The 26,587-nt window shown below is 44.5% G+C and overlaps 1 protein-coding gene across 1 annotated transcript in view; it reads right to left on the bottom strand.

The window, feature by feature from the left end:
* KIAA1549 (KIAA1549 ortholog) overlaps positions 1-25,751 on the bottom strand; it is a 129,834-nt gene extending 104,083 nt beyond the window's left edge. Inside the window, exon 1 of the mRNA XM_077340797.1 lies at positions 24,716-25,751. Coding sequence (XP_077196912.1) covers positions 24,716-25,751 — 1,036 coding nt within the window. The remainder of the gene's footprint in view (positions 1-24,715) is intronic.
* Between the last annotated feature and the right edge of the window lie 836 nt (positions 25,752-26,587).

Below are 26,587 nucleotides of genomic sequence, written 5' to 3'. Positions count from 1 at the left end.
TGAAAAAAGGTCTTTTCCCTCCAAGTGGCTAGCTGTTGCTGAACATAATAGTTAGTCCAGATAGGAAGGGGGCGGGACCCAGCACATTCATGCCCCACCCTCCCTCCCTCCCTATGTGTTCAATGCATACAAGGGGCTGCCCTATGTATCAAGGTACTGAAAGAAGCCATGTCAATACATCCAAATTTTGGATATGCCTTACAGAATAATGGAGTTGGGCCATACAGGCCATCTAGTCCAACCCCCCACTCAATGCAGGATCAGCCTAAAGCCTTATATTTGTTATTCTATATTTGTACCTTTAACTCACAATTAGACTAGAAGTCTGCCTTCTATCAAAGCAAAGAGGAAAGGGTACCGATTGAGAAATAATTCATGCATATCCAAGTACAAAGACAGCCAGAGAGGAGTAACCATGCCCTTGGGGTTGCCAGTTCTGGTTTGGGAAATACTCTGAAATTTGGGATGTGGAGCCTGAGGAGGGCGGGGTTTGGGAAGGGGATTAACTTCAAATGCCACAGAGCAGCCTTTTTCAACCTTTTGACCACAGCAGAGCTCCCTAAACAATTTTGACTTTGAGGAGCTCTAGAAGTGATCTCACCTCTGTGCCACACCCATGGAAATGTCATCACCACCTGCATTGACAGGCAAGCTCAAGGAGGGCTGGGGAAGAGAGGAGGTGGTGGTTTAAGGTGGCAGTTGGCATGTAGGCCAACCAGAACTCACTCAGGAGGAGGTGAGGGGGAGCAATGAAGTGGCTTGTTCCCTAGCTTGTGGCGGAGTCCATTAAAGCAGGAGGAGAAAGGCTGTGGAACCCCCCCCTGGAGCTCCTAGGATCCCCAGAGGTCTGCGGACTCCTGGTTGGGAGTCCCTGCCACAAAGTCTACCTTCCACAGATGCCATTTCCTCCATGTGAGCTGATCACTATTACCTGGAGATCAGTTGTAATAGCAATCCTACTTGTCCTTAGAGCAGCACATACCTGGAGAGCCCATACAAACCACTGGGTGTTAGTAGGAAGTGCTATCAAGCCATAGTCAATTTACAGCAACCTCTGATAGGATTTTCATAGCAAGACACATTTGGAGGCAGTTTGCCACTGTTTGCCTCTGGATGGTGTCCCATCCAAATCTTACCGAGGTTGATCCTCCTTGGCTTCCAAAATGTGATGAAATTGGGCTAACCTGAGCCATCCGGGTCATGGTAAACACTTGGTGCAATCCTAAACTCAGAAGTAAATCCCACTGAGTACAACCCAGGGTTAAGATTGCATCGGATTGTAAACTATAATGTGCCAATTTAATTTCAAGGACAAAGTACAGTTTTCAAGGAAGGGAACCAGAAAACACGTAGAGAGGAGACATACGGAAAAGAACACTGAAGCGTCTTCATCTAGATCAGGGGTGGCCAGACTGTACCACTCCAGTTGGCAAGGGCTCATGGAGATTGTAGTCCAGGGACATGGAGAGCCACAGTCTGGCTACCTCTGTGCTAGACGGATTCTTTCAAACCATTATTCAACAAAATGTAATGATTAAGGAAATATTGGTGAGTTGTTTATCAAGATAAAGATTATGCTTCCCTTTTTTCTCTTTTCAGAGAAGAAAACCATCTTCACTCACTTTCTGTCTCTACAATAATTTACTTCTTACTTTGCTGTAAGGAAGGTTTACAGATCTTACTTCTAACTCAGGAACTGAGAGTTTCCATCATACCAAAGATCTAAAGTTCCTTTTAACCTTTTGAGAGATTCAGCAGAGAATTTAAAAACCTTAGAAGGTTGACCTCTTTAACAAATTCTTTTCTAACTCTGCAGATACTAAAATATCTGCTACCTTTTTATACAGAAACATACTTAAAGCAATACACTTTATGTAATCCATTTGGTAATATGAATATAATGTACAGGTATTTCCATATGCTTTGCATACAGTGTTAAAATAGAGTTAATGTCTCCATTTTAATATGTCCTCAAATGTGTGTTTTTATATTATGGCAATCACTGAAAGAGAGGTAGAATCTTGAAATACACTTGGTAATCTACTAAAAAATATTGCTAATATGGGAAACAGGACTCCACGCTCATGGATTTGACCCTATTTGTCAGATGGGGCTACAGTAGCGGTCAGCAGCCTTTTACAGTTAAGGAGCCAAATTGTGTCAAAATTTAGAACAAGTAAACAAAAAAGAGACCCATTTGTATAACTGCAAAAAATATTTTAGGCATTTATATGCCCCCTTTCCATCCAATTAGGGTCAACTCAAGGTGGAAGACTTCAGGCACTAAAGCATTTAAAACAGCATTTAATCCATACATAAATAATTAACCCTACAAAGAATCCATGTGCGTATGTGCTAAATGCCATCAAGTCCCTTCTGACTTCTGCCTAGCCTATAAATTAAAGGCCTTCAAAATGTCCTGTCATTAACAACCTGGCTCAGATTTTGGACACTGAAGACTGTGCCTACCTTGACTGCATCAATCCATCTCTTGTTGGTTCTTCTTTTCCTGCTGTCTTGGAATTTCTTAGCATCCTTGTCTTTTCCAGTGACTCTTGTCTTCTCATAATGGGACCAAGCTATTATAGCCTCAGTTTGATCACTTTAGCTTCTAGGGAGAGCTCAGGCTTGATTTAACCTAGAATCCATTTCTTTGTCTATTTGGTGGTCCACAGTATCCATAAAGTATCCAGTAACCAACATAAATTTGCAGTGTGATCTCTACTTTTGGAATTATTTATGGTATGGAAAGCTTTTTTTGTTTGCATTGTTTTCTAATTTTGTAATCCTAGTCCAGTTGCACTGTTTAGAGTTTGACTTATCCTGTTTGATTGCATTTTTCCCCATTTTGTAATCTGCCTTGAGTCTTAGTTAGAATAGTGAGCTGTAAATTAAATAGATAAACCAATATATTCGTAAAATTAACAACATGGAACTGTGGAGAAAGATGGTAGGTAAATGAAGGAAATAAATAATGTAGCTAAAAATAGAGCAGATAAACCATAAGGTGGTGAGTGGAAACCAGAGAAGGCTAGCATACAAATCTGAAAATAAAAACAAAATAAAAAGGAAACAGTGAAAGGTTAACTTATGGAGATTGCTGGGGAAATAGTGTGAGGAAGAGGATATAGGGAGAAATGAGGCACCCTATGCAAAGTCTTGAGGGTTCTCCACCAAGCAACTGGAACAGGTCCAGCAACTAGTAGTAGTAGTAGTAGTAGTAGTAGTAGTAGTAGTAATTTCTAACCAACTGCTCCCCTGAGGCTCACGGCAGGTGACAACATGTAAAAACCCCATAATACCCCTAATACATATAAACACCTAAAAACAATCCCCAACCGCCCCAACCCACCCCACCTGGTGGTGGCGGAACTATCCGGGAAACCAGGGGTCACTGCTGATGTAGAGGGGGGGCCATCTAAAAAGGGGGAGGTGCCGGCCTCAACCATAAGCCTGGCGGAAGAGCTCCGTTTTGCAGGCCCTGCAGAAGGATGGCAAATCCTGCAGGGCCCGCAGCTCCTTCGGGAGCTCATTCCAACAGGCAGGGGCCATGACCGAAAAGGCCCTGGCCCCTGGCCTAGACCAGACGTGACTCCCAGGAGCCAGGAATCACCGGTAAATTAGTCCCCGCCAAGAAGGCAAAGAAGAAAAGAACGAGGGAGAGAGGAATGGGCAATGAAATCCTCCCCTGTGAGTTCTTGAAGATTCCCCACTTGTCTAGTTTTAAATGAAAACATATTTCCCCTCATGCTTGACTGAAGCATTTAAACACAATTTAGCCCACTGGTTGTGTTTCTATGCATTAGCTATCACTGGTTTTAGGCTATTTTTTAGGTCTTGGCATTTAATATTTCTCAGTGGTTGTTTTTTCTTTAAATTATCAGCATCTTATTCTGCAGGCTATTTATTATTATCATACTCAGGACTATTCTCTACACTGCTTTAAAGTTAATTTTGGACACCACCTCAAGGTGCTTTAGGCTTAACATATGCAGGGGAAAAGATCTGTTAAATAAATACACACTGATTATATAAACACGTTAGCTCAGTCCAATCACCGAAGAAACATAAAGCCTTGTTCTGAACCATTCAAAAAGAAAAACTGCCTTTCCTCATAAAAGTTCCATAAAAACCCATCTGCTTGATATTTCACTACATATAACAGGAAATTGGTGTAACTGACATATTCTATTAAAGGAAGCTCACAAAAGTCCAGTTTCTGAATTTCTCCTTTATTAAAAGAAACCCCTTGTATAATTCCAAAATGAAAAACCCTTACGTTTCAATACACACAATGCAGGCTAAAAACAACACAGATCTCAGCAGATTACTTTTTATAAGTGACATTACATCAAGCCTCCAGATGCTTTTCTTACACAATTCAACATTAATTTTTAAATTGGCTTTTCAAAAACTTGACTGTAGGGCAACTTCTAACAAACACCCCGAGAACATGTCTCTTTCTCCACTGCAAAACTGCACACCAAAGCAGCTATTTTCTGATAAAATAAAGCATCCAAAAGGACTCCTTTTTTAACAATTTATTAACACATACTATCAGTTCAAAATCTCACCTTTCCTTTTCTTCATTATATTTAAGGCATCCTTCAGGTGCCTTAAATGTTGCCTCCCATGACACTGCATGAAACACTGATAATGCCGCTAACGTAGCTCTTTCTTTATGTAGTGCAAAAATTGTGTTAGTCAGATAAAGCTTCCTTGGAGAGATGGAATCTCTTTTATTGTTAATGAATACGCGTCAGTGGTCACTCCACAAATGATGGCTACAGGAGCTCTTGGGTACCTGGCACTTTTTTTTTTTAAGTTCCAATTTAAGTTAATAAAGAAACTTTAAGCACATTGAATGAGTATTGGGGGGGGGTGCTTTTTATAAGTTGAGTTCTGATTAAGGTGACCAGATTTTAACATTGGTAAAGCGGAACACCATTGACCGGGGGGGGGGGGGGTTCTTGATTAAAAAATTGGTCTATATGGAGCAACAAAAAGTTTCATAGAATGCATAGAACGCAAAAATAGTATTGTAATATATATATTTTTAAATTTCAACATAAGTACAATTTGCCAGGTGCCCCCAGATGTCCCTCCAAAAGTGGGACAATCTGGTCACCTTAGTTATGATGGCTTCCTTTCCCCCTATTTGCTCTTATGCTATTTTACCATAAAGTTACATGCTCGACAGGAACAGCAGTCCACACACAACACTATAGCACACTTTAAGGTTTGAGCATCACTGAACCATTAAGAGGTGAGTGGCCTTGTTCTGCATTAGCTTGACGCTACCAAAAATCACAAAGGGCAGAGTCATGTGAACTTCAACACAGTAGTTTTATTAGAAAGTTACTATTTAATTATGACTTTCCATTTTTCCACTGGTGTGTCTTACACATGAGGATGGGGTGGGGCTTTGTCTCATTAGTGGCTTACACCCTCACCGTACTTTTGGATTCAGAACGTTTTAAGTTGGGCCTGACAAGTCTTTGTGTTTTGGATAAAGAAACATGTTGTCATCCGTGGGCAAGCAAGCCAGATGTCACAACACATTTTTTAAAACGAGAAAAGAAATATTCATAACACACACAGGAATAAACCGACACATGACTCAATACATTATGAGGCACTATGAAAAGTACAAGAAGCGACTCCATGCAACATGAGTAAAGGAAGCATGCCAGAAGTATCCTTCATCCTGTCATTCATTCTTCCAATCCAGCAGCAATGGGGTTACAGACACTTGCTGAATAAGGCCTCATTTCTTTGGTAGTGACAAATTCATGTAGGCTAATGACCTTTTTAAAATATAAAATCAGAGTCCAGTAGCACCTTTAAGACCAACAAAGATTTATTCAGGGCGTGAGCTTTCGAGTGCAAGCACTCTTCGTCAGGCTATGATCTTCTTACATGACAGGAAATGCAGCCAATGATAATCCTTTGTCAAATCAGCCAATCAATCCCCTAGAATTCAGTGTACTTTACAAAAACACAGGGAGAAACCAAACTGCCTTTTATTAGTGATCAAAGATTCTCACCTCCCCATAGGTTGCCTGCCCCATCCGTTTGTGCATATAAATATTTTTTTACATATGCAAAAAGATTAAATCTTTTTTTGTACATGCACAGCCACACACAGAAATTTTCCTTCAGTTCAGGAAAGGTTTACTAAGGTGTCTACCTGGTGATTATGAATTCTGTCTATCACAATATAGACCCAAGATATTTATTGGGACCTCTGTGTAGTACAGACTTTTGTTCAACCTTCCTGGTTGTATGTGTAGATCTGTAATGTTGTGTCACTCATAGCATTCTTGTGTATTTTCTACTGAGATTTTAATGCATTGTTGTTGTTGTTTTTACCCTTACCCCTGTGCAATAAAATGGGTATTTATTATATTTTTATGCAAGAATGAAAGACAGGATGAAAGATACTTCAGGGATGCTTCCTTTGTCCATGTATCATGGAGTCACATTAAGCACTTAACAATAGCTAAGATGGCCCCATGGATTTACTTTTCTATGGAATACGAAGGCACATCTAGTAAACACAATTCAAGGGTTTGACCACAACCCCAATCCCCCCCCCTCAAAAAAAACTTTTAATGGAAAAGAAGCCAATTTTTAAAAATATATCTAGTGTTGTTGTTAGGTGCGAAGTCGTGTCATCGCGATCCCATGGACAATGATCCTCCAGGCCTTCCTGTCCTCTACTATTCCCCGGAGTCCATTTAAGTTTGTAGTCATGTCTAGTAGTCTCAATCAAATGCAAAACAGTGCTAGTTCCTATTGCACTACCAACCCAAAACTCCAAGAGGTCTACCATCCACTAGCACAAGTTGCTAAGTACTTTTCAAAAGAATTTAACTTTCTTGTTAAACAAACAGCTACGTTTGAACTTTAAGCACTCAAAGGCTATGGAGCTGTCCGAAGTTAACATTACATGATCAAATGTATTTTATTCTGTTGATGAACGGCAAAAAGATTGCCCCTCAAGCCAAACTCCAAAAAGAAATATTCGTATGTGCAAGAACCTATCTGTGATCTCAAGCCTATTGGCAGTCTACAGCCTTATTTTTGAGAACACAGCAGGTTAATATTAAATAGAAAAATGAGCAACACTGATCAGCGTGACAGGTTGCTATGACGGGTGCCTGAAGGGACCGGCATCCTAGATACAAGACGCACTACAAGGGAAACTTAAAGCAAGGGTTCAGTGTCACTAGGAAACTTCCAAAACAAAGAATCCTTGATAAGCAGAGCTGTTGAGAACCAGTTAATCCCAGAAACCAACAATGTTCTGACACAGGATTCAAAAGTAGAAAGGTGCTACCCCCACATGCATCCAGCTGGGTGAAGCATAAACTGGGTGAAGCATAAACTGATAAAACTGTTCTGACCGAGCAGGAATCTCAGGGCTCTCCCAGCCTCACCTCCCTCACAAGGTGTCTGTTGTGGGGAGCGGAAAGGGAAGGCGAATGTAAGCTGCTTTGAGACTCCTTCAGGAAGAGAAAAGCAGCATATAAGAACCAGTTCTTCTCCTTCTTCTTCTTCTTCTACAAGGAGAAAGTTTGCATCTTATGAGAGAAAAGGATCCACCCAACCAATCTCTGGAGCTTCCACTGGAATCTTCCAAGAGCCAAATCACATGATGAGCTTTAGCTCCCTGGCATATTCAATACACTACTTGCCCATAGAAGAAAATCTCCACTGTCCTCTTAACAGTAGCCTTTCTCAATTTTTTTTACCATTGAGAAACCCCTGAAATATGCATCAGACTTCAATTAACACAAGATGTAGCGTGATCGTGCAGAATATGGTTAGGAAACATAGCTGAGCACACGCCCACCAGGGACCCCTCCCCTTTCCACCCCATCCAGGCCCATCAATGGCCATTTTAGGAGGAGGGGTAAGGGTGGGTTGACATGACCGTATATAGTCATATCACCCTACACACACACACACATTATTAACTTCTACCCATTTGGGAAACCCCAGGGATGAGACAGTCTACCTTAGAGAGATGAACTGGCAGTCTTCAAGCAAAGGTTGGATACACACTTTTCTTGGATGCTTAGGGCTGATCCTGCGTTGAGCAGGGGGTTGGACTAGATGGCCTGTATGGCCCCTTCCAACTCTATGATTCTATGATTCTATGAACAGCAGACCATGAGCTCCCTTCCTCCTCCCTTCATTTCCCTTCCCTAGCTTTAACTACAGCATAAATTCACCTGTGCAAGGGCACTGATTATGCCCGCTACTAATAAAGAGTGGAACCAGGATTTGAAGTGGGTATGCATATTATGTTTAAGAAAGAGACTCAGTGACATTAGCAGAAGTGTAGACAAGCACTTCCAAACCAACAAAAGGAGGGCCTGTATCTTGAGTAGGATTCTCAGAGGGTCCCCTTTCCCCTAGGAGCCACACTCCCAGCCCAGTTCCAGGGCTCCAAGGAATCTGAAAAATATTTCAGGGGCTCCTCCATGGTCAAAAGGTTGAAAAAGGCTGTGTGGATGGGTGTTGGGGTGCACGTGGGGATAGAGAGAGAGAATGTGCTGTAGCAATTAAATGTTGGACTAGGATCTGGGAACCCAGTTCCTCATTCCTATTATGCCAATGGAAGTTAGTTGGGTGATCTTGGGCCAGTCACATGCTCTCAACCCAACCTACCTACCTCACTGGTCTGTGAGGTTAAAAATGAGAACAACGTATGCCACTTTGAGTCCCCACTGTAGAAAAAGATGGGGCATAAATTAATTAATGAATAAGTGAAGAGTAGAAAGCGTCTGCTCCTGCTCTGTCTCTTAACAGTAGATAAGAGACTTGGCAGTGTTATGTTCGCCCGGGGTAATTACACACAGCTGAGTGATCATTCAATTGCTATACCATATGGACATGTTACTCATATCTTCACAAGCTGAAGACGCTCCACACAAGGGAGCAATCGGAGAGCTCCCTGGCCAGGCCTCCACCTGCCCTGATAACCCAAAAGAAACAGCCCTAACTGCTTACAGCAGTTGCTAGTGCTGTGAAAAACATCACCCAGCCAAGTTGCAGGATGAGGATGAAAGCTAGCATATCATTATGGAAGAACACAGCAAACCACCTTTTTCCCCCTTACAGCGCATAATGCATAGTTTCACCACAAACTGATATCACTCATACATACACACAAACGCACACACAGATGGAGGCTGTTGAGAGAAGAGATTCTATATTCTTGCTGGCATATTCTGACAGCAGTTCCCCTTTCGACATTTCCCTCTCCCTCAAAAGTAAAGCATTATAAAAGGAGGGGTGTTTTGGCCCAAGTCTATCCAAGAAATCATGTCCTCTGATGTCAGCCCTTCCCCTTTCTTCAGGTGAGCAGCTAATGGTTGCCATCAGGGGTGAAGAGGAGCAAGTTGCCAGGTCTCCCTCTAAACAGTTTGCAAGGGAAGGGAGAGAAGGAGAAAACAGCTTCTTGCTACCTTCAACCACCAAGACCCCTAAGAATGCTACATTAAGGGGTTTTTTTTTGCATCCCCATTAATGCACTTACATTGCACCTTGATTTTGGTGCTACTAAAAGACGATGAAGAAGATTAAGTCAATGCCAAAGATGCTCCATGCTGGAGACTCATTTTGTTGCAGTGGTTAAGAGCAGCCATTCCTCCACATGCAGCAAAGTAGATGACCCTGAGCCAGTCCCAGTCCCGATAGAGCCATTCTCACAGAGCAGTTTTCTCAAGCCCCACCAGCCTCACAGGGTTTATGTTGTGGGGAGGGAAAGGGAAGGCGATTGTAAGCCACTCTGAGATTCATTCAGGCAGTAAAAAGTGGGGTATAAAAACCAACTCTTCTTTTTCTTCAAAGACGTTGCCAAAGGTGAAGAGTAGGTTTTAATAACCCACTTTTCTCTACCTTATGAAGCCTCGAATAGACTTACAGCCTCTCCCCACAACAGGAATCTTGCAAGGTGGTTGGGGCTGAGAGAAGTGCGAGTGGCCCACAGTCACCCAGGAAGCTTCATGTGAAGGAATGGTGGGGTCAACCCAGTTCTCCAGATTACAGTTCACCACTCTTAAGCATTACATCACCCTGGCTCATTTGCTGCCGCTTTACTTGGGACTTGGGCAAAAATTAAGGAAGTACTTTGTGTTCATCATCTAGCCTTCAGTGAAACACCAAGATTTTTGTTCAGGTACATACTAGCAACACTTTAGAGACTAGACCTTTCTGCCCCATCCCAGGGTGGCAAAAGTACACTGCAAGATACTAGCAATCCATAGGTACAATGGGAGGGGGGAGAACTACCTATGACTGCCCACAGAATGACACCATGGTGCCAAAAAAAACTTTGTAGGAAGTGTTGATACTTCTTAGTGCTGCCACTGCAACTTTGAGGACTAATTTGACGGTAAAGAAAATATTATCTGAACTATGTCTAATAAAAATTCCACTCTTTTGCCAAGTGGAAAAAGTGCCTGTCTCAGCAATAATAAACCTACTTAATGTTGGGTTGCAAAGCTAGACAACTCATTTATGTGTTAAGATCAACAAAAGCTTATGCATATCCACAGGGCCGGTTAACTTGGCTCGTAATTCCCATGCAGTGGGGTGTCAAAATGATGAATGGGGACTTTCTTCAATAAATTCCTTTTACTAAGTAATTTCCATGAAGGGTGTTGGGATGTTTTCATCAGCCAAGGAAAAATGGGAGGCCAGCATGGCCCTATTTGAATTAATTTCGCATGAGCTAGGAAGAATTTTCCTTGTTGCTCTGGCTACAAAAAGACTAGCAGGTAATTTTTAAAATAAAAATCAGTGTCTGTCATCCAAGATTTCTGTAATACAACCTATTTAGCACACATTTCATTTTTTTAAAATCATTGATGTCCTGAAAGGAAATAACCATGAAGTGTTCCACAGGCATTTTGGTTCTAGAGCTGTACATAATTAAAAACAGTACCTTCTTAATAGGAACTGCTACTTTCCTACTCATATGCCAAATCGTAGTAAGCAATGAAGGCTCATCAAACTCCAGAAAAGTATTTGGAGCACACATGCAACTAAGAACAAAGCATGGAAGTTGGCATTCTGACATATTTCCTAGTTGAAATTCTGACGCTTTAAAACAAAAAATTGAACTGAATAATATAAAAATGTGCACATGCTCTTTCTTTTTCTCTCTCTCTGAGATATATTAGCAAGTAAAGTTAAAATCTGCAAAATTATTTTAACAATATGACCCACTAGAAACCCCAAAAGGATTGCTTTGGACTCATTATTCACACTGCTATTCTTTCGATCAAAGTTAAACATACTCTATAAATCAGGGGTAGTCAACCTGTGGTCCTCCAGATGTCCATGGACTATAATTCCCATGAGCCCCTGCCAGCAAATTTGCTGGCAGGGGCTCATGGGAATTGTAGTCCATGGACATCTGGAGGACCACAGGTTGACTACCTCTGCTATACATGACAAACTGTTAAAAGAGAGAAAATATTATGTTACAAGATTTTCATAGGACTTTAAGTTAAACATAATTATATACTAGTTCTATAGTGCTGCAAGTATTCTCTGGTCTGTTCAGCTGTCTCAAAGCATCAATTAATGGCCTACAAATGGATTTCTGATACTGAAGGGTGGACCTTGATTGACCACCAAAACCCAGAGCATGCTAAGTGGGTTGCTACAAAGATACCAACAGTGTCCTGTGTTTCAGACATAAGCACCATGTCACCGGTAAGAACTATTGTTACAAAACAGCTCAAGGCCACAACACCTTCACATGCCCACAAGATTTCTGACACAGGAGAGCACTGGGAGACGGTTGTGCAAAGAGATGAACAAAGGGGGTGACAGGCTGTACAGACAAATTAAACTCTAGTGAACAGCAACTTCTTTTGTCAGCCCATGCCTTTTAAGATTAACAGGGCTGTGGACACAGAAGCACTCTTTTCTGAGATATAGAAAACTCAGATATTTTTTTGGAAACGTTTTAAAGATGCTCCTTGGATAATTCATAGTTTTTAGGCCACAGTTAAACTTTAACATGGAAAGCCACCAAGGCCAAATCATTCTTAGGTATCAAGCTATAAACCACAGCCACATTGCATGGAAACGTTTATTTACGGAAGGACTTTGATCAAGGGTAGTCAACCTGCTGGCAGGGGCTCATGGGAATTGTAGTCCATGAACATCTGGAGGACCACAGGTCGAAGATACTTTTGCCTCTACCATCAAAAAAGCCAAATTTAGATAAAGGGCTTCTGACCAATTATAGACTGGTTTCAAATCTGCCTTTTGCAGATGTGGCAGTCCATCTTTGTCAGGCCGCCGCTCAAGGGAGCCCCTGGCAGTCACGCAGAGCGCGGCTGCCGGGGACTCCCTGCCTGGCGGCTTCAAGCCGCAGCAAGACGGAGCCCCCGCCGCCGAAGGACACACCGCCACAACAAGAAGATGGCCGCCGGCCAGAAGACGCCACGCTGGAGCCGCCCGCCGTCGCTGGAGCCCTCTCGACGGTAAGCCACCTTTCCTCACCCAGCCCTCGCCAGTCTCTCGATCTCCCCCCCCCCCGCTAGCGCCCATTGTATTTCGGATACAATGGGCTTTTTTACTAGTATATGTTTAATATTCATGTAAGGCCGAGTAAAACGCTGGGTTAGGTTATCATCAGCATGTCCATTTCATTAAGTCTCAAGGAGTAGACATCTGTCCCAGGGTGGTGTCCAGAAGCATACAAGAGATTGTGGGAGAAACACTCCAGGTATAATGCTAGTTGGGACAGCTGATGCCTTCCAGGGAACTGTATTGCACTCCTTTAGAATTCCCTCTGTCAGAATTTCATCCAGAATTATATGTTTTATACTTCGCTATTTAATATGTGTTTGGCTAAATGAACATTGCAGCTTCATACTCTGCCCCAAGGTCATTGGGTGAAAAAGATGAGATAGCAGACTGGGCCTGAAAGCCAGAATTATCCCCCCAGCATAACAAATCTATGAACTTCCCTGTTCTTCATTGTGAGATGTAAACAAATACATATTCAATAATCATTCCATAGAAGACAAAAGGAGGGGAGGGGATAACCAATTTTGACGTGTCACACCAATAAGTCATCAGATCAATTTCAGCTGAGAAAATCAGATTTTTTAAAAAAGCTTTATTCTCTTTTACTCCATTGAGAGTAGATAAAGCTGGGAGAATTCCCAAGGCTCCGGCATTCTTGGGGACCTGCTCCCCTCCTCTTTTCCTAGAGACACTGAAATACGTTGGGAGAAAGAAAAAGCACTTTCCCAGTTATGTAAGGTGGAAGCTGTGGTAAACACTGATGGTTCAGAGAGAGCTCTGCTATGAGAATCAGGAGTCCATGAACATCACCAGGACTTGATAGCAATTTCTGTGCCCCAAACCAGAAAGCTAGATAGGCTGCTGTAAAGAAACGGATGCACTGCACATGTGGGCACTTCTCTTTCCCTTAAAACAGAATGGGCAGCTTTGAATCTGCATCCCTTTGCAATTGGGAGGACTACAGCACTCGCTGCATCATCTTTATGCTGGGTTGCTAAGATTTCCCTAAGGCTCTGAGTTTGGCAACTGTTTGTTTGTTTTATAACAGGGGACAGGAGCACAACCCCAAGAAGAGCAGAAAATTAAAACATCGTAATAAAACAACCTTGTACCATAAGCAGCATAAGTCATGATAACGTGACTTTTCAGGAGTTGGTTTTGCAGGGCAAAGCAAAGGATGCCTACCTCTGTGAATTCAAAGTAAGAGTATGAAATGTAGGACTGCTGAGCTCCAGAAAATGGTATATATCTTGTGTCCTTCCACCGGCTGCTGTGGCACACAGCAGCCACTAAATTAGGAAGAAATGTCACTCTGGGGACGCTCTCTATACATAATGTAACCGATACAAACAGTCTTCCTGACAGCTGAGGAGACCGTGTATGCATATGACACCAGAATCTTGTTTGTATACAGTTTATTTTAGATGCAGCTCTCTGCAAGAGATGCCTTAACAGAAATTCTTGATGGATAGCTTGCTTTTATTCAGAAAATATTTCACAGCTGGCCCCATGTCCCATGCAGCATTTTAAAAGGGAGGCAAAAGCATTCCCCGCATAGTCAGCTGTGTTTGTGGATGAAGTCCTCCAATTTAGAAGAGCTGATGAGTTCAAAGCAGTGTTTCCCTTCTCGTGCACTATTTTAAATGACAAGGCGTTGCTCCAGATTTGTAAACATCTACACATTCAAAAATATAACATTAAAAAAAATTAAGCCAACTGGAGGAGAATAATTACCTATGTCACCAAATTAGAGAATTTTGTTTTAAAAGCTTGAATAATCATGTGATGGACATGCTGACAGTGGCATACATTATGCAGACATTCTAGGTCTGCATGGACCTGCTTGTTTTAGGCTGCTTTTACACCCTTGCATCATAATTATTGGCTTGTTTGGTTTTTATTCTTTCAGTTGTGAGCTAGTTCAAGCAAGTTCTGCAGAGGTTGCAAATAAAATCTCTAAACAAGGGTCTCTGCATCATCGGGACATGAGCTGCCGTGCTGTATCATCAGAGCAATGGACTATCTAGTCTAGCATCCTGTTTCACACGGTGACCCACGAGATGCTCTTCAGAGGAGCCCCCACCAGAATGTAGAAACTGAACCCTCCTCCCATTACAGTCAGCCCACACTGATATTCATAGGCTCTGAATAGGGAGGTTTTATTTATACTTTATGCCTAATAATTTATGCTGCATGAGTCTGTCCATTCCCCTTTTAAAATTAGGTAAACTAATGACTAGAGCTATATCCTGCAACAGTGAATTCCAGAAGGGAAAAAAAAGACTTGGTTTTTACACCCCACTTTTCACTACCTAGAGTCTCAAAGTGGCTTACAATCACCTTTCCCTTTCCTCTCCCCACAACAGAAACCTTGTGAGGTAGGGGGGCTGAGAGAGCCCTGACATTACTGCCCTGTAAGAATTCTATCAGGACTGTGACTAGACCAAGGTCACCGAGCTGATTGAATGTGGAGGAGTGGGGAATCAAACCTGCCCTGCCAGTTTAGAAGCCGCCGCTCTTAACTACTCCACAAAGCGGGCCCTCACTGGCCTTTGCTTTAAACCACTATAATACACTAGGACAGGGGTAGTCAACCTGTGGTCCTCCAGATGTCCATGGACTACAATTCCCATGAGCCCTTGCCAGCAAATGCTGGCGGGGGCTTATGGGAATTGTAGTCCATGGACATCTGGAGGACCACAGGTTGACTACCCCTGCACTAGAGGACTGGAAGTCATTCTGAGTGAAGAAATACTTCCTTTCTCCTGAATCTACTGCCCATAAGATTTATTGGTTGTCTGTAGCCTGATATAGCATGGGGAGGGAGACCAGGCACGATCATGCTAGTGTCCCTCCGGCAAACTGCCTGTTTTGCAGAGTGAGACCACATGGAGGAAATGGCCATGTATACCCCCCACACATACACCTATGACCAGCAATGCTGCTTTTAAAATATTGTTGGAAACAGGGAGAGGGTGCACCTGCAGCAGTTTCCTTCATGCAGTTGCACTCTGCAAGTAACCAAAGTTATTTCTGCCCACTTCTGAACCATGGTGGATGATCCTACCATTCCAGCAGGAACTGAACATCTGGCTCTCAGTTCCCTTAGGAAGAATAAGAATTTGTTCTTATAGGCCACTTTTCTGTATCAGAAGGCATCTCAAAGCGACTTACAATCAACTTCCCTTTCCTCTCCCCACAACAGACTCCCTGTGAGGTGGGTGAGGCTGAGAGAGCCCTGATACTACTGCTCAGTCAGAACAGCTTTATCACCCAAGGTCACCCAGCAGGCTGCATGTGGAGGAGGAGTGGGGAATCAAACCCAGCTCACCAGATTAGAAGTTCACACTCCTCACCATTACACCAAGCTGCTCTGAGAACCAATTCAATTTTTGCACCTATGAAAAGAAGGGAGTTGCATACACACGGCAATGTGATGCGGCAGCATAGCAACACATGGATTTCACTGAGAACGAGACTGTGTTGGAAAACTAGTTTTCCAATCCATAATCTAGTATTTCAAAAATTACAACATGTGACACATGTAGACAGAAACTTTCACATCTGCATAGCCAGCAAAAACTGTTGCATCGAGTTATAGCTTCAAATGCCTCTCTGCCTGCTGCCATTCCTATTCAACTCCACAAAAGAGAGAAAATTGCTATTCTTTTATGGCAGTTTTACAGTGCAAAATGCACTACAATGCTGGTGATTCAGCAATGGAAAAGCAGCTCTCTTCCTTAGCAGCAACAGACAAGGAGACAGCTAAACAACCAGTCAAGGCAAAGCACCTGCTAGAAGCAGCAATTGAGGGTTTAAAGCAGGGGTAGTCAAACTGCGGCCCTCCAGATGCCCATGGACTACAATTCCCATGAGCCCCTGCCAGCATTTGCTGGCAGAGGCTCATGGGAATTGTAGTCCATGGCCATCTGGAGGGCTGCAGTTTAACTACCCCTGGCTAAAGCGTTACGAATGGGGTTTCCTAAAGCTTACAGACCGTGGGAAATATTTTGTGTAAAGCAGCCCAGTAATTTTTACAGTGATTAATGCAGAACAGCAATAAGGGTTTTCCAGGTGTCCAGGCATTAAGCTACACAAGTTAGCTGCAATTACCCATAAAAATAGAACCTGCCATGACAACAACAGCAACAGATTCATGCATTCAGTCCAATTGTCAGGGCGAAGCATCCTGCCATCAAAAAAGAGATTGCAAATGTTTAGCTTCCCTCTGGATTATTGAATCACGAGTCAAATGGCCAGTCATAATTCCAAAGCCCAGACTAAAATACAAGCCTCCCATGAGCCACCCTTATCAGCCTGTAGCCAACTGTCACCTATAAATCTCGGTTTTGTGGACTGTGTCAAGGATGTTTTGTCTTCGTATGTGTTTGTGTGTGTGTGTGAATGAACGTCAAGAGGAAATTTACATGCATGCTTTCTTTGCACACCGTGGAGAATGCAAGATGACATTAAGAGAGAAAGGAAAGGGTTGCAGCTGCTGATCAATCTTCTTTCTTTCTGCTAATGAAAGTGGCCCGTAAAACAACGTGCTCTGTTAAGGTCACAGAGTCAAGACCCTCCAGCCATCAACAAATCTGCCAGCTCCCACAGAGGGACCCCGTAGTTTGAAACACATATCATGGCAGCTGTACTTTGGAAGGTGACACATGAACCCTTTTAGACATTCAAAAATTCCACCCCCTCTCCCTTGCATCTTACACAAAGCAAATTTCTGCCTGTAGCTCAAATCCACACTGTACAAATTAGTCATTATTCAAATCATTGATACCTGGCATTTTCTCCCCAGCAGGAATCCAAAACCGCTTACACTGTTCTCCTCTCCTCCATTTCCTCCTCACAACAACTCTACAAGGTCGGTTCAGGTTGACCGTGTATGGTTGGCTCAAGGACACTCAAGCTTCCATGACAGAGTGGAGATTCAAAATGTAACAGTGATATAGGGCAGGGGTAGTCAACCTGTGGTCCTCCAGATGTCCATGGACTACAGTTCCCATGATCCCCTGCCAGCAAATGCTGGCAGGGGCTCTTGGGAATTGTAGTCCATGGACATCTGGAGGACCACAGGCTGACTACCCCTGATATAGGGGGTGAAGATGCATCACACACAAGAATATGTATGCACAGAAAGTCTTATTTCAGTTTTTCAACCTGCTTTTCCTTACGTCATCTAACCCAGCTGTTTCCCCACAGCTCTCTCAATGAAATGTTTAAACACATCCAGCTAAATCGTATTTGTTCACAGGGAATATGGTTGTTTTCAATTAGCAGACTATTTTGAATACTATTTCTGTTTACAATAACTTTTCAGCTCCTTATTCAACAGGAAAAAAACAGGTGCAAGAGGGGAATGTCAGCAAGATGATTCTGGCCTCAGACTGGAGAATGGAGTTGCTTTTGTAACAAGTGACATTCAGTATGCTCTTAATTTGAGGTGATCTGTCACAAACAGCTCTCATAAGTGAGCTTCCAAATGACAGGTGGGTGTACATTTTTGTAGCATACGCTGGTTTCACAGTGGGAGATTTGCAATAGTACTTCACAGCACCAGCTAACCCTGCTCCTTTAAACAGCACTGAGGCAATACTAATTATATTCATGGAGACATGCAACAAAAATTACCCAGAACTTTAAACTATTATACATTCTCTACCCATATATAATTTGTTTGCTTATCAGTAAATTACGAACACTGTATTCTATTACAATGGGTGAAAAATGACACAAAGAAACATACACACACACACCCTTGGAAGAATCTGCCTTTGAAGCAATCAATATTAACAATTCCCCCCTCCCCCAAATCCATTCATGAACAGCTGGATCCAAAGGTTCCCTTCTGCATGCAAAAGATATCTTCCATTTCCCAGTAATGTGGATTTTCATGGGGCGGGGGGAGGTATTTCCGATTCCAATATAAATAAACATTTGTTTTTAAACTCTAGCAAAATTGAAATAATGTCAGCAAAAACAGGCAAATGCATCATGAGCAAGCCCTGGTGATTTTGTCCATGCTTTATGCCCCACATTTAGCCCGTCTAACATTATTTGTATCACAACAGCCCAATATAGATAAACGCATGTTGAGCAGAAAACTTTCCATGGAAAAAATATCGCATCAGAAAAAAATTGTTTGGGAAAATTTTCCACAGCAGCGCATCCTACTAGAGAATTGCATATGAAAAGCAGAACTAAACCTAAACTTGTACTTCTATGTGTTGGGCTACTAGATGCACTATAAGTGCTACACAACTTGTTGCACTGCATGAGCTCTGGAACAAGAATTCAAAGGGCAATACCAGTAGCCAGTTTTCTTCTGCTTACAGTTCTCTAAATCCAGCTTGACTGTTTCATATGAACAGACTCTTAATTACAGCACAACATGGAGAATTTAGCACCACTTGAGGCAAGGTTTTCAGATGACAATTCTATAACTATTATACAACATGTGGTTCCACCAAATTAACAGCCTTGGTTCGGGTGTGATCATGAAAGAAAGGATTCCGACTATACAGCTGATGTTTAAAGTACATTTTTTTGTTATTTTCAATTTCAAAAACTTTTGTGAACTAAGAAAAAACCTACAAGATTATAAAGGTTTACTTATTGGGAGAGAAAAAAAACAAGCTAGTCAAAATGTATTTAGATATTTATATGCTGCTTTTGTTTCCAATGCAGACCCAAAGCAGCTTATAGTAGTGTTGTCCCTTATTTCATGTTATCCTCACAACAACCATCATGAGAGGTAGATTAGACTGAGAGTGTGTGACTGACCCAAGGCCCTCCCTCCAACAAACTTCCAAGGGAGACTAAGGATTCGATTTGAAGACCCCAAGATCCTAGCCCAAAATTCTAACCACTACAAGACTTCTTGTTATTTCTGGGTGGATAAAACAAAACAAAATTAAAAACAGTTTTAAGAGTAATCAATTATACAAACTAGCTTTTAGAAAACAACTCAGAAATTATCTCTCAGTGTAACAGAAGTATGAATATTAAAGTCCATGCACTCTGTTTACCTCTTAGGTTGACAATGTTACAAACGTGTATGTCAAGTAAAGACCACTTTGATACATATGTGGCAGTAACAGGTTTATTTATTCTCCATAGCACAGAAATATTGTCACATAGATATGGTAAGACAGGACAGGATTTTGCAGTTTTGCAAATCAAGCAATGATAAAATCAAGTCCTTTAGATGAAACTGTTTCAACTATATGCTATGTAACAATGCAGTTCAGGCCAAACAGACATTTTGGAACTAAGGCATGAACTATTATAATGTCATAAGATATAAGATATAAGAATATAAGAAGTTTTTAAATGTCACTGTACTGAACCAGCTAATACCCAGCCAGCTTTACGCTGCTGCCGGATTTATATTTCCCGACAGAGGAACCAATGCCCACTTGAACATCACAAATAATAGAACAAAACTAAACAGAGAGGAAACTAGGAATCCTTCCCAGAGTGGAAGAAAGAAAAATAAAGACATGTACGGATTTCTTAGCAATGTATATAATGTTCAAGCATCTCTTTTATATACTAAATTTCTGTAAACAACTAATGGGCATACAAAAAAACAAACAAGCCAAATAATTCACAATGTTACTATAGGAATATATTTGCAACATTACAGCCAACCTTATTTTCAAGATTCCAGACTAAACTCTGAAAATAAGGAAAACTGGCAAAGTTACACATATTATTATGTAAAGCTACCTCTGTCCACATGTCCGGGTTGGAGGGATGCATTATATGTAGTCAGTCCTATTTTCTACAAAGCACCTGCCCTGGGGTAACATGGACCCACTATCTGCCTCCATTGCAGGAGGAAAGAAAGGACATAAAGTACAACAGCTTCATTTCTGGGCCAGGAACAGTGCAGAAGCCACTCTTGTGGAGCCAGCTTGGTGTAGTAGTTAGGAGTGGCGGCTTCTGATTGGTGAGCTGGGTTTGATTCCCCGCTCCCCCACATGCAGCCAGCCGGGTGACCTTGAGCTCACCACAACACTGATAGAGCTGTTCTGACTGAGCAGTGATACCAGGGCTCCCTCAGCCTCACCTCCCTCACAGGGTGTCTGTTGTGGGGAGAGGAAGGGAAGGTGATTGTAAGGCGCTTTGAGACTCCTTTGGGTAGAGAAAAGCAGCATATAAGACCCAACTCTTCTTCAGTAATATCAGGGATCTTTCAGCCTCACCACCTTCACGGGGTATCTGTTGTGGTTAGAGGAAAGGGAAGGCGAATGTAAGCCACTTTTGAGACTCCTTCTGGGAGAGAAAAGCGGTATATAAGAACCAACTTTTCTTCTATTACTTCTTGATAAAGGATGGAAGTCATGTGTTCTCAGAACTTTAGGGTTTAAGAACAATCAGGGGGAAAATGCTGAAGTTGAGAGACCAAAGAAGCTGGAAAATATCTGAAAAATAAGGATGGCATAATTCTACAAGTGTCAAAGATGCACACAGCTTGTATCAGTTTTGTACAGCAACTTTTGAAGGTTCTTGAACAGACAACTTTTATCATCTTTTGCCTCACTTGGCTCTTCTACCATTACCAAGTGATGCCCAACTGCTTTCAGGTTCTCTGCCTCCTAAAAGCTTGCTCAGTCCTCCCTGGACCATTTATGGTTGGGAGAAAGGACACTTACTGAGTTCTGTGCAGAAACTCCTTCCTTGTCTATGGGTGACCATACTTTGGTGCCCTGATGAAAAGCAGCTTATCATGAAGTAAACTGTCAGAAGGAAGGAGAGTATACATATATTTAAAATGTCTAGGAAGACATGACAATTGATTTCTGCATCTTCCTGGATCAACATCTGAGAAGGTAGACTCAAGAAGTTCCTGACAGAGCAGTTCCTCAGTGGAACAGGCTTCCTCGGGAGGTGCTGAGTTTTTAAGCAGAGGCTAGAGACATACTGATTTTATGAACTTAGGCAGATTGTGAGTGGGTGAGCAAGAAGGGATGTGCCAGTGTTTTGTCTTTTGTGGCTGTTCTCTGCATACCCAGGGAATTGTTGATTGCCACTATGGGATGGTAGGTGAATTCCTCCAGGCCAGGCTGGATTCTGGAGACTTTTGGTGAAGGGATCACTTGGGTATGAAACTGGGTGGGCAGGTAGTTGTGAGTTCCTGCACTGTGCGGGGGATTGGACTAGATGACCTTGGAGGTCCCTTCCAACATTATGATTCTAAGGTGCTTTCTTTTGTACGCACATTTTTGGAACAATGTATCAGGAGACTCCACTTACTAAAGACAGGGTTGAGGATAGCTAAGCATATGTATGAATCCAACATTTCTTAAGAACGTAATCAGGGCTAAACAAGTATGAGATCTACAAGGACTTCCTGGGGGAGAACTCATTTCCCCTCCTCCATGATTTCTTCTTTTTCCTGAAAGCCCCTACAGGCCCTTATGTTTTCCCCTTTGTCTCCACCAGCCAACCTACCTTTACATGCCTCCCTTCCATTTTCAGTCCTTCTTTCCCCCAGCACACTCTACCCAAGAAAACAATGACCCAATTGTGTGGTGCCAACTGCCGGGAGACCACAGTTTTATGGTAGGAATCCCCATTCTTTCCCCCTTGTACCCCATCTCCACACTATTCCCTTTCTCTCTCCTCCTGGTGACCCCTGTAACTGCCCTTGCCTCCTGCTCTCCTTCCCACCCAGTAACCAGCTTTTTATCTGACACCTATCTTCAGCAATTTTATTTTATTCATACCAGTTTTTCATCACAATGGGGATTCAAAACAACGTGCACTCCTGCTCACCTTCAATTTTTCCTCAAAACAACTTTGTGAGATAAGTCAGGCTGAGAATGTGTTAACTGGCCCAAGGTCATTCAGCAAGCTTTCACATAAGAATAGAGATGTGATTCTAGGTCTTCCAGAATGTAGTCTGAAATTCTAACCACTACATAATACTGGCTCCCATGGGGTCTCTGCTGCTGAACAGTAGCAAGCACCTTGACCTGCCTGAGTCATGCAAGCTACCTGATGGTTGCTGTTGGACCCTGACGAGGCCTTCATTACAGGAAAAGGCTCTGCCCCTTCCTCCTACCTCTTCCTGAGAGAAATCTAGGCTTCAAGGCTGACAGTACTGTTGTGGTTGTCAAGCAACAGCCACTGATATCACTTATCTCTTAAAGCTACAGACACTGCTTTAATCATTTGGGGAGGATTAATCTAATCTTACCTATCTACACAAAGTTTTAGTTCAGACCAGGGTCATTTTTCAAGTCAATAGAAAGATCAGTCTTGTTTGTGCCAATCTCTGAATTTAAGTATCTTCACGTCTGGCCATATTGAAAATTATATGTAATGATTGATGATTGATATGATGATGATCTCTGCATGTAACACTATTGTGATCTTCAGACCAAAAATCATCATCAAGAAACATATTTTGAAATTTCATTAAGTAGTATTATGTTGGGGAGGAACTATGTATTGATTCTGAACATTTATCCCGACTTTTCATCAGGTCAGCTAGGTTTATGATGAATTCATTCATTATCATTATGAAACTGAGACTCTGACAGAAATATACATCAGAAGATAGTAACTGCTCTCTCAGAAGTCAACAACCTTTAGCTGGGGTAGTCAAACGGCGGCCCTCCAAATTTCCATGGACTACAATTCCCATGAGCGCCTGCCAGCAAATGGGAATTGTAGTCCATGGACATCTGGAAGGCCGCCATTTGACTACCCCTGACCTTTAGGGTGGCATTGTCTTGTTTTTAAAGCCTGCATTAAAAAAAAAGGAAGTGGGGGAGGAACATATAACACCACATTATACCAAGACAGATTTCTGATCCATTTAACATTGTTGGCTCCAGTAGGCGGCACAGCAGCACTCCAGGATCTCAGGCAGAGAAAGGCTTCCCCCAACATCTGCCACTTAATCTTTTAGCTAGGAGATGACAACCATCAAAACAGGGATCGTCTGCAGTCAACGGATGTTCCCTACCCACCAAGCCACTGTCTCGCCCCTTGGTTTCTTTCTACAGGGGGAAGCTTAGATCACGAATCTGCCACCGCTTAACAACTGTATAACCACTTGATTGGCAATAAAAGACTAAACAAAGAACAAGAGAGAATATTTCTGCTGTTTTAAAGTACTGGGAAAACACACACACACAGTATTAGAGCCATTGTTTGATGGCAATGCTCAGACCTATCATGTGGTGTTTATTTTTTTGGAAGAAAGCAGTGTTTAGTCTTGCAGAGCTGTATACCGGATTCATTTCCTAATTTCAACACTTTGCGGTTCCAACACAGAGCTCCAAACAAACATATCTGGAATCTTAGATGTCACTGCAAGCTGACATAGAAACCTTGCCAAGTGTCAAACCACTTTTGGGGGCGATGTGGGGAACCCACTCTTCCTGCCCATGAACATGAAAACCACACATAGACTCCGATGACGTCATAGAAGACACCAATACCAAAGCAAATTCCCAAGAGTCAGGTGAATCCCCACCCCTAAGTCCCTTTAACTCTGTTTCTAGAGGGCAGCTTCCCAACCTTTTGCACTGGGTAGGGAGAATTTGTGTTCAGCCCAGGAGTGAGTTTCTGGTGAAGAACGGCTTTCCTTCTTTTCCTTCAAAGTGCACCAGTTTCCTCTTCCCATCCTCAATTTTACCCAGCAGAGAATCTGCCTCTCCAACATAGCGGCCACTCTTTCCCTGAGAAATAAGGTACAACCCAAGATGGGCCCAAAAAAAACAAGGGTCTAGGGGTAGTCAACCTGTGGTCCTCCAGATGTCCATGGACTACAATTCCCATGAGCCCCTGCCAGCAAACGCTGGAAGACCACAGGTTGACTACCCCTGGTCTACGGGGATTGCACAGCCAGCTCTTTATTGCTGTGCTCCAGAACCACGTCCAGGCAAAAGGGAGAGTCACCTTATTCGGGGAAACCCAAGGCAAAGACAGCTTCGGCCGCGGAACATAAAGGGGGAGCTGGGTCCTTCCGGCGCCATCGCCCGCAGCAGCTCTCGGGGGAGACGGGCAGGGGGCGCCGAGGGAAGCCCCGGCAGGGACCGGCCTTCGCCGTCCCAACAAAAGAAGCCGGCAAGCCCCCGCGGCTCCGCGTCCCTCCTCCGCCCTCCCTTGCACGGGCTCTTACCTGCTCCGGGGGCGGCCAGGGAGGCCGGCAAGGCGAGCAGCAGCGGCAGCAACACCGGGAGCCCCGTCCCAAGCCCCAGGCGGCGGCGGCGGCGGCAGGAGCAGCAGCAGCAGCAGCAGCAGAGCAGCGGCGTGACCAAGGCAACCATGAAGCATGTCAGCCCATCCATGGCCAAGCCCAGCCTCAAGTCATCCTCTCGCCCAGCGCCGCCGGCCCCCGGCAGAAAAGGCTTCCCGCCGCCTGCTGCTCCTCCGCGGAGCGTCCAACCCCGGCCGGCACGCAGGCGGCCGCCAAAGGCATGGGGGGGGGGAAGCCCTGCCCTGGCCCAAGGCAGCCCTCGGCGGCGGCGAGCGGCCAGGCGCGGGGGCGGCGGCGGCGGCCGGGGGGAGCGAGAAGTGGAAGGGCGCGGCGAGCCTCGCTTGGCTTGGCTCGGGACCCTCGCCTCGGGCAAGCGTGGGCGGCTGGCTGGCTGGCTGGCTGGCGCGCGCGGCGGAGGAGCGGACGGGGCGCCCCGGCGGGGCGGGGGAAGCCGACGAAGAAGACGCGCCTCCCTCAGCAGAGCGCCGCCAACGAAGGAGGCGGGGCGACGACTAGCGGGGCTGCTCCGGAGTCCGGACCGGCCAGGGCTCCGGCCGGCGGCAGCGAGGCGAAGGGAGAGGCGGGCCGGCTCGGGCGCCTCGGCCCCGCCCGACGCTTCACGTGGGAAAGTGGCTTCTCGGGCGCCTCCCTCTCCTCCACCGCCAGCCCGCCCCTCGGCGACCCGGCGGCGCTCCAGACCGAGCGGGGGAAGGGAGAGGAGAGGCGAGGAGGAGGCAGCCGAGCCGGCAACCCCCGGCACCTGTACGCGCGCCGGGGAGAGGGAGGGTGGACGCGAGCGCGCGCCTGGAATGGTGGATGGATGGAGCGCAGTCTGGCCGAGCGAGAGCGAGAGCGCGCGCGCCCGAAATCCCCAGCTTGGGCCACTCAGCCTGAGCGCGCGCGCGCAAAAGCAAAGGCGGGGGTGGGGTGGAGGGGACTGAAGCGGGGCCTTTTTCATTAACAAAACAAAACAGAAGGAGGCAGGCGGGGCGGGGCGGGGCCGGGCTGGGAGGGTGGTGTCACCCCGCGCGAGCTCCGCCTCGCCGCCCCGGCCTCTCCCCGCTGCAGTTCTTGCGCTGCGCCAGCTGAGCGGGCGGCGGGGGCGTTCGCCCGAGGCGTGCCGAGCAAGGAGAAAGTGTGGGTGGGTAGTCTCGTTTTCTCTTTCCCCCCCCCGCCCTGTAGAATGGTAGGTGCTGCTGCGCGCGAGTGGATCCGTCCTCCCCCCCCTCCTCTCCGCCCGAGCTTGCACGTTTCCCCGCCCCCTCCCACAGGAACAAAAGGCAGAGGTGCGGGCGGGCCGCCCCCGCTTGTGTTTAGGGAGGGTCTTGTCCGGCGGCGGCCGCTCGCGTCATCCTCCCGCTGAAGTTCCTCGCAGGCCCGGGCGGCTCGTTTGGCATCCCCTTCTTCACCCGCCTTTGAGCCGAGCAGCAGAGAGGGACGAGGCAACGAATGAATGCCCTTTGCGTTGAATGGCGCATCCGGAGCCGTTCTCCGCACAGCAGTGCAGTCGGGCGGAATGTAAAGCGCCTGCGTTTCCCTTCAGGTTTCTGTAAGGGAAGGGAGAGTTAAAATGCCAGTGATCATCATCATGATTGGAATATTTCAGAGTTCTGATGACTGAGAGTTGGTTCAGGACTTCGGGATGTTTTGGGGGGCCTCCTTGAAAGGATGAGTCGTTTTAGTGGTTAACCGAGTTGGACTAGCATCTGGAATTCCCCGGGCTCGAATACCTCCTCGTGCCATGGAAGTCCACTATGCGGCCTTGGGTCAGTTACTGTCTTAACCTAACCTACC

This window comes from Paroedura picta, chromosome 5 (assembly GCF_049243985.1).
Source record: "Paroedura picta isolate Pp20150507F chromosome 5, Ppicta_v3.0, whole genome shotgun sequence".
NCBI classification, from domain to species: domain Eukaryota; kingdom Metazoa; phylum Chordata; class Lepidosauria; order Squamata; family Gekkonidae; genus Paroedura; species Paroedura picta.
Note: the sequence above shows the minus strand (reverse complement) of the source record. Positions and strands in the feature narration are given on the sequence as shown.